The sequence below is a fragment of the Beta vulgaris genome, chromosome 7 (genome assembly GCF_026745355.1).
Source record: "Beta vulgaris subsp. vulgaris cultivar EL10 chromosome 7, EL10.2, whole genome shotgun sequence".
Classification (NCBI taxonomy): Eukaryota; Viridiplantae; Streptophyta; class Magnoliopsida; order Caryophyllales; family Amaranthaceae; genus Beta; species Beta vulgaris.
In genome coordinates this window covers 43803500-43811838 of record NC_079208.1, presented here as the reverse complement: position 1 = coordinate 43811838, position 8339 = coordinate 43803500, and the positions used below count along the sequence as shown (strand labels likewise).

General features: G+C 37.0%; 1 protein-coding gene across 1 annotated transcript; it reads left to right on the top strand.

The window, feature by feature from the left end:
• The first annotated feature begins 1504 nt into the window (after nucleotides 1-1504).
• LOC104908918 (hypothetical protein) lies at nucleotides 1505-6975 on the top strand. Its single transcript, XM_010698088.4, has 2 exons — nucleotides 1505-2339; nucleotides 5222-6975. Exons 1-2 carry the CDS (start codon nucleotides 2053-2055, stop codon nucleotides 6669-6671), a joined length of 1737 nt encoding a protein of 578 aa, XP_010696390.1. The 5' UTR covers nucleotides 1505-2052; the 3' UTR covers nucleotides 6672-6975.
• The last annotated feature ends 1364 nt before the right edge of the window (nucleotides 6976-8339 follow it).

The following is an 8339-nucleotide window of genomic DNA, read 5'->3' as shown; positions in this document are numbered from 1 at the left end:
AATCATATACATATGTATAGTTGATACATAATTGAACAAAACCTGCTTAGAAGTTTTATAACTTCATAATTATATTAGTAGATTCCTAAGACATAAGTGGAACACTACTTAGCCTAATGATTGGTATAATTTTGATGTTGTTAAATGTCATGCCGTAAAAGGAGACTATAAAGGCAGCATTCGGATTGTGCTAAAAATTGAGTGGGAGTTTTGGTTGGTACAAGATTGAAAATTCCTCTTATATTAGATTGAATGGGTGTCTTGGCCCCTTGAAGAGTGAAAATTGATAAATACATGGTCATGCTCAAATGGATTATATGATGATTATTTGTTTGTCAATTCGAACTCGAATTTCAATGATTAATTTGAAGGCTAGTATGGATGACATAAATGTATGATCATACTATCAAATTCGACACTAAAAGACTTAAAATTTTGAACATTACACACTCGTCTCGGACAAGTGGGAGATTGAAGAAATTATGTCATCGACTTTAATGCAATTACTAAATATAATATGCATCGTATTATGAAAATAATAAATTCATTAATTGGGTCGTCTATACGGCTTGCTAGAAAATGCTATAGAACTTCGTGTTAATAAATTATAAATCCGAAACCCAATTAAATGGATCATATTAGGTCACACATAAGATTTGGATCAACAAAAGAAAAACCTAGAGCCCATAACAGACTCTAGGGTGGCCGGCCAAGAGGGGAGAGGGAAGGGGGTTTCCTAACCTAAATATACTTGTATATTTAGTTGGACAATTAGAAGAAAACATACAAGATCTCTCTCAATATTCTTCTCTCTCTCTCTCTGTTCTCCAAAAGTCAAGTTATTCTCTTAGAAAGAGCAAGAAAAATTTATTCCTTCCAATTAGCATTGGTGGAGTGTTGATCCGGATTGGTGGACCAAGTAGAGGAATCACCATTGTGGTTCTATCTCTGGATTATAACAAGTTTCGTGGAAATCACGTTTCAAAGGTTGATTCTGAACTATTATGTGATCCTTGACGGCCCGTTTGGTAGTCGTTAATAAATTGCGGTAATGGAAATGAATTTTAAGTGTAATTGTATTAGGGAAGCACCCTCAAAATCTTCATGGGGAGATATTTTTTCTCCATGGGCAAGCAATATCACCCCTAAACTTGTGTTTTTGTCTCCAAGGGGAAGCAATTTTCATTACCACTCATACCACCTACAAGGTGGTATTGGATGGGAATGAAAATTCAAGAAGGAAAATGGACGCTTTAGGGTAAAGTAGCATTACCATGGGAATGAACAATGATATTCTTCACAAATTTACACACAAATTCATTCACATTACCACCATTTATAACTAACTACCAAACGAGTGGTGATTCCGTATGCATGTGATTCCGTATGAGTGCTTATGAATATGATTCATGAAATTCCGCTTATAGTACTTAAATCTCTACAGCTTGTTGAGCCTCTGGCTGAGTAGCCCTGTACGAAGATAATCCCGACTTCCGAGAAAATTCATCTTACCACGATTCCGAAAGGGAACCCAAAAATAAATACCCGTCATTCTCTTGAGTACTGAGTACTCACGTTGGTAGCCTCACTATCCAAGTCCAATCCCCAGGTCACAATCCCTTCTCGTTCTCCTCCTCCTCAGTCCTCCCCCCTAATTGCTAAGCCAAAGACATCAATTCCAGGAGAAAAAAAAAAAAAAGAAGAAAGTTCTCAATTCTCAAATTACAGAATCTACAGTAACATTCCATAATATTCCATTCTGCCCTTTTTTCTGAAACTTTCCTAAACATCTCTTCTCCTTCTTCTCCTCTTTCAATTTAAAAATCCCACCTTTGTGAACACTTCAAACTTCCCCACTAACCCAAATCAAAGACCACTTCACAGACCAAAAATAGGAGAAAGAAAATAAAACAAACAAAACTAATGAACAACCCATTCCAGAAAATCCCCCAAATGTGTTGGATCTAACCTTCAATTGAAAAATCCCACCTCACATTGTGCCTCAAAACCCAATTTGATTTCTCAAAGTTTTGATTGAGAACAAAAAAAAAAATGAGGGTTTTGAGTGAATCTTGGTGCTTCTGCAATGGCGGAGGTAAGTCTGAGAGACTCAAAGCCGCGATTTTTAACACAAAAAGCTCAGCAATGGCAAAACTTTCTTCTTCCTCTGTATCTTCAGCTTCTGCTAGCTCTTCAGGCGGTGAAGCCTCAGGAACTGGAGTTTTGATTCATAGGAATCTTCTTCTGACAACTCATGTGAATCTTCCTTCTGTTAGTGTTGCTGAGTCAGCTGAGATCCGGCTTCACAATGGTGTTCCTGCCACTCTTATGCCTCACAGGTGAAGCTTCTTATCATGGCTTTTGTTTGTCGCTGAAATGATTTCTTATGACGATTCATGTTAGCCGACACCAAATCATGTTGGGACTAAGGCTTTGTTGTTGGGTTTTTTTTAGTTTGAATGCAAGTAAGAAATGTGAGATTTTTTTTGTTAGTTATTAATTGGGTTCATGATTTTTGTTTTTGAAACTTTCATTGTCACTTTACCTGATTTAAGGAGTAAAATCACTGTTCACTTCAGGATATGATTGGTTGGTAGTTTTGTTGATTGGGATATGATGGAGTTGTCAACTTGTGAGAAACTTGAGGATAAATGGGTAAAAGTGCACATTGTTTGGTGTACTAGATGATCCCTTCTCTCAATAAAGTTTGTGATGATTTATGCAACACTATAGCTTTTTCTGGGTGGTTGTTTGCGTACTTGAGTGCTTTTGTTCGAGGTCGGATATGGATCAAATTCATTTCTTATCTTGTTAAAATTTCCAGGCAAATTCAAAGTTCTAGGATGCTGAAACAGATTGAGATCACAATTTTGTAAAGAGAGAATCTATAATAGTAGAATATTGTGCTGTGTGGTTTGGGATTGTCAATTACTGATTGACATTCGCACTACTTTTTTTTTCTTCCATTAAATCTAGCTTGGAGCTTAAGATTATTATGGTTAAGATAGATGATGTGAACCATGTGGTGAACTATGATGTCAAATCATGAAAATAGAAGGTTCTAATTTTAAAGGCCCATTAATTTTGGGATGTATATAGAATTATATGATGTTGGTCAGATTATAGAGGCGTTGTTGGTCATGAGTCATGACAGGCTGTACAATACTGCAATGTGGATAGTTAAGTGCTAGAGCATGTGATTGTTAAATAATGATGGTTTTCTTTACATATAAGTGGTTGCATATTTTAGTAGGTTTTTGTTTGAGATGGAGTATTATGGTTTCCGTTTGACCAGCTTAGCACAGGGTTCACTTTGTGTTGATCAACATAAAGGATGGAATAGAATTTGATTTGTGCTGACTTCTAAATGATTTGATTCATTTATATTAGTTGCTGAGAATGCTGACACTAAGGCATCAATAGGATAACCGGTTATGGAAATTGTTTCGAGGACTTCAAAATATAAAGAGTGGTGATAATGGTCTTTGTTGAGGTTGATATCAAAGATTTCGTTTGGTTTCAAAGCCTTGGAAGAACCTTTCCTGCCATGAAGGTTTAACAGTTATGTTGTACATTCAGCTCACACTAGGAGTTTGTCATTTGGGTTATCTGGGATGATTGGTTCTATACTAGTAGTACACATGGACTCAATGTACACAACATTTCAATTACTTCAACTTTAATAATACCGTGATTGTTAAGGGCTTATGCATGAAGCTAGATCAGTAGTGTTATCATGAAGCTATATTAGGCATATGCATTGATTAAAGTCGAGTCTGGGCGGAATTCTCAGTATCATTCCTCTATGACGTAGTCAATTTGGATAGAATCGAGTTAAGGACACCTAATGAAGTGTGCTTTTTCAGTACTTTTTGCTAGGCTTTTATTGAGCAGACCTTATGTTCTTCCTATGTGTGTTCTGTCAAAAGGGGAGAACAATGATTTTGGGAATAGATTTGAGGTCTTCTTAGTTCTTAGTGGCTAGACAGGCTTGATTACTATTGATCTATCCTTGCTTGGTTGCCATTCGTATTCTAGGTACGGCATCGAAGGTAACTTAGAAATGACCAAATTGCCATTAATGAAAAGAAAGAGGTGGGTGTTAGTCAAGATTTCTTATAGCAATATTATCTTTTTTCCTGATCCATTTCCATAAGAAACCAAACAAAGTGATGGAAGTCTTTAGTAGCTCCCTAATTACTTACCACTTCTATCTCTACTGTTCAATCCACGAAGTCCTAGCGGCCACTTATTTGGCAACATTATCCAATGACCACTAATTAAGGTTTTACATGAATTTACATAATATCTTTACGTGCTGCATTTACTCATTTCGGTGGGGCTAGCTTGGGAGATGTTGTCATGATGCACTACTAATTTAGAAAAATGGCCTTTTTCCTGGCTGTCCCAATAGTTATTTTTGGCTTTTCTTTTTGGAGTATATAATTTTATGCAAATAACCAAGTTAATGCATATCTGAATTCTAAAGCATTATTGCTGTTTTCTGGAAAGAAATCAAGTTCCTTTTACAAAAGGATTCCAGGGAGCTGCTAATGAAACAGTGGAATCACCTTCATAATTGCAGTAAATTATTTAGTAGAATTTCCGTTTAGTGGGTTAACGAGTACAATAAATGAAATAGGTTACAATGTAGAAGATGACCACAGACAAGGCAGGGAGAAGATGAAACCTTGACATCTTGGTTAAATTTGCTTGGAGGTGATTTCTGCTGGTATTGGGAAAGCCTGGCAAGATTAATTGCTTATCAGATAAGCTCTAGATTAGGGAAGTTTAGATAGTAATTAAGGGCCTGTTCGTTATCGTTTTCTGTTTTTTTCTAAAACCAAAAACCATAACATGAAAATCAGAAAAAGTAGTTTCCAGTTTGTAGTTGTCAGTTTTCAAAATTAGTATAATTACTATCATTATGACCAAGTATAAGTTTATAATACTACTTATATCATATGATTCTAAAATCATAAAAACCAAAAACTGGAAACTGACAATGATACCGAACGGGCCCTAAGTAAAGTGATGTTGATTGATTTTTTAATATGTAGCTAGCAGAAAATGTTCGAAATTTCCTACTAATGTCTCCTTTGATATCTGATCCCCTTCATATGTGCTGTTGGTTAACTATACAAACTGTGGCTAGCAGAAACTGTCATCTACTCTATTATCTGATCCATGTGCAACTTTCTTACTCCATTACTGCTCGCAGGTTTTTTATAACTAGTTCTGTGCTTGATCTTACTATTGTGGGCTTAGATACCATTGAAGGAGATATAGTTGCACATGGTCAGCAACCTCAATACTTCAAGCTTTGTTCTAAACCAAACCTTGAATTAGGCAACATTGTATTTCTTCTAGGACATGCAGAGAAAAAGGAGCTGTCAATTGGAGAAGGGAAAGTGGTGATAGCTACAGATAATCTCATAAAACTATCCACGGAAGGCTTTACTTGGAGCCCTGGATCCGCCGGTTTTGATTCGCAAGGCAACCTTGCATTTATGATCTGTGATCCTATGAAGCTAGCCACTTCACCAAATACTAAATCTTCTTCAACTTCCTCGTCCTCTTCAGCATCTTGGAAGAAGGATCTTCCCATGCAATTTGGCATTCCGATGCCCATCATCTATGACTGGCTAAATCAGCACTGGGAAGGCAGCCTAGATGATCTTAGCAAACCAAAATTGCCATTGATGCGATTAGTGTCAGCAGGCCATAGAAGTGAGCATTCTTGTGCTTCTTTTACAATGAGGCAAGTTTTCAAGGCAACTGAAGAAATTGAGGGAGCCACATCATCATCAAACACTGTATCAAAACCTAGAGACCAGCCTGGACAAGGGTGTTCTGCAACTGGACAAACCAGTGAGGAGGAAAAGGCAATCTTGCAACCACATGCTAGCATCACTCACCCTCAGGGAATTCCAACTCCGGAAATCTATGAATCACCGAAGGTGACCGCAAATCCTGTGAAGAAGAAAGAGTCCACACAAATCCAACTCTTAGATATCAACTTCCCTCCAAGGGTATCCAAAGCCCCTATAACCCGACCTTCACAGGAATTGCTTCCAGGTTCAGGTGAGAATTGTGTGAATGAAGCTCCATTACGGATTTCACACAAAGAGGAAAAAGAAGAACATGTGCGAGCACTGTTAATAGAAGAGAAGTATCAAATGAAAGATAAAGAAGCAGTAATGGAGGAGGAAACTGTCTCAACTGGTTCAGTGGGGGATGCACATAGCGAGGTGCAGTCTAGCTGCTCACCAGTTGCAGTATCAGCAGTGAGAGATGCGGAGAGCAGTGATGGAGAAACATTGTATTCAGCAGAAACTGCTGAAAGCAGAAATTATACTAGCCCTAGGGAAGGGAGGTTTCAGCCTGTTGGGAGGAGCCAAAGCTGCGTGAGTTACAATAGATGGGGTCCTGTTCACCGGAATCCTGTGGCTCGAAGAACATCTTTGGAAAAACAGACAAGCTTTATGCAGCCAAGAAAGACTTACTCTCAAGGAGCTCCATCTCATAAGACAATGGACTATTTCGGTCCTACAGTCTCTTCTATCATGAAGAAGCGGAACAACTTGGAGCAACAGCCGCAGCAACAGCAACAGCCGCCGAGCAGGCCTCGGCCAACTGCAGTACATTCTTCGCCTAGGTGGAATTTTTGATGTACCTACATATTGTGAAATGTAGAAAATAATAGATATATAAAGTTATTACGTTGTTGTTGTGGTACATGGAAAGTGAAGTTGCTAGCAATTGTTCCCATTTTCTTATACTGTAACTTGTAACTAAATTGTTCACCACCCTCTTAGACAGGCGCTCTTCATTCATAAGAAAAATATGAGAAATATTGTAGCTCCACAGTGTCATTCCACATTCTTCACCATGTAATATATGTCAGAAACTAAATTGCAGCTGTTGGCTGTAGACACTAATTTATTTTGTTGCATAAGATCACATTATATGTCTTCTTTCCCTCTTCTTTTTCAACTCTTATGTACCCTTACGGCTTCTTTTAGTTGCTAGCTGACAATTGCTCATATAGAAATCATCTATGGTAACATTGTGCCAGAATCTTATAAAAGAAATAAGAGTAAGGGGTGATAACAAGTTGAGCCAAACTCGAGTTTAGTGCTTGGCTTGTAGTTCTAGCTGAGTCTCACTCAATTTTATCAAGTTAAACTTGGTCTAAATGTTATTATCAAAAAAAAAACTTGGTCTAAATGTGTTTAGCATAGATACCCTTCAAGGTTATAACATTTCTACTAGTAAGTTCTTATGTTAAACATTTCAAGATCCTCATAAGTAGTGCGCATAATCTTCGATTACAAGTTAAACCTTATAATAACGTAAAATTAGAATACTTGAAAATATTTCGAGCTTGTTCACGAGTCTCTCTAAATACGATTAGCTTTGCTCCGTGTTTATATGTATTTTATACCGAGCTCGAGTAATTTGCGAGTCAAGCTAAGCTCATAATGACCCCTAGAGGCTAAATGGAAGCGTGGCCATGGATTCCTGTTTCTTGCATTACTCTTGTGCACATGTCTAACACTTGCTGAATTCATTCATAACACGACAAATTACAGCTCTACTATAGACACAAATATGTAAGCTGGGCAATGGGATGCAGAAAGCTGAAATTCGTATCCACTTGCTATGCATGTAAGGGTACCAAATCTGGGTGGTCCACAATTACATTTTGTCCAGATGTGGTTCGAATAGTATATAAAATGTTCTTATGTGAAATTTTACTACCTACTGTAGATAAGATGGATCTGGACAACATTCATGGAATCTCTTTGTGGGCCTGATTTGGCCCCGAAATACAGTAATTCCTCCGTTTCATAATAAGTGAAATACTTCTCTAAAAAAAAAAGCTCTCACATAATAGAGAAAAGTGTTTCAATTATTATGAAACGGAGGAAGTATATTTGAATTTCTCTTCTCCTTGACCATTAGTAAAAAGAAGTAATGCTTCTAATACCAAGAAAAGGAGTAGCAAAATGGTAATGTGATACCTTTTAGATTATGAATTACTTGCTAATCTTGAGGTTAGGGTTTTAATTAATATCAGATTCATGTTAAGGTGGAGAAATTTCTTGTATTTATTTGAAAGTTAGCCTGCTGTAGTAACTACACTAACCATAATCCAAATTAAAACGTTAGTAAAAGTCCTAATGTAGCCTCTGAAAGATATTAAAACGTTGTAGGATTAGGAAATTAGATGACAAGATATTTCTTTCAGAGATGTGATCAAAGGTTATCTGATAAGTTTAATATCGGCTTGCTACAAAGATACATAATTACAATTAGTTTACACGATATTGAGT

Excerpts from the sequence above, each read along its gene's own strand:
- LOC104908918 (XM_010698088.4), top strand. The coding sequence starts at position 2,053 with ATGAGGGTTTTGAGTGAATCTTGGTGCTTCTGCAATGGCGGAGGTAAG. Across the intron at positions 2,340-5,221 it reads GCCACTCTTATGCCTCACAG|GTTTTTTATAACTAGTTCTG; the intron begins GTGAAGCTTCTT and ends TACTGCTCGCAG.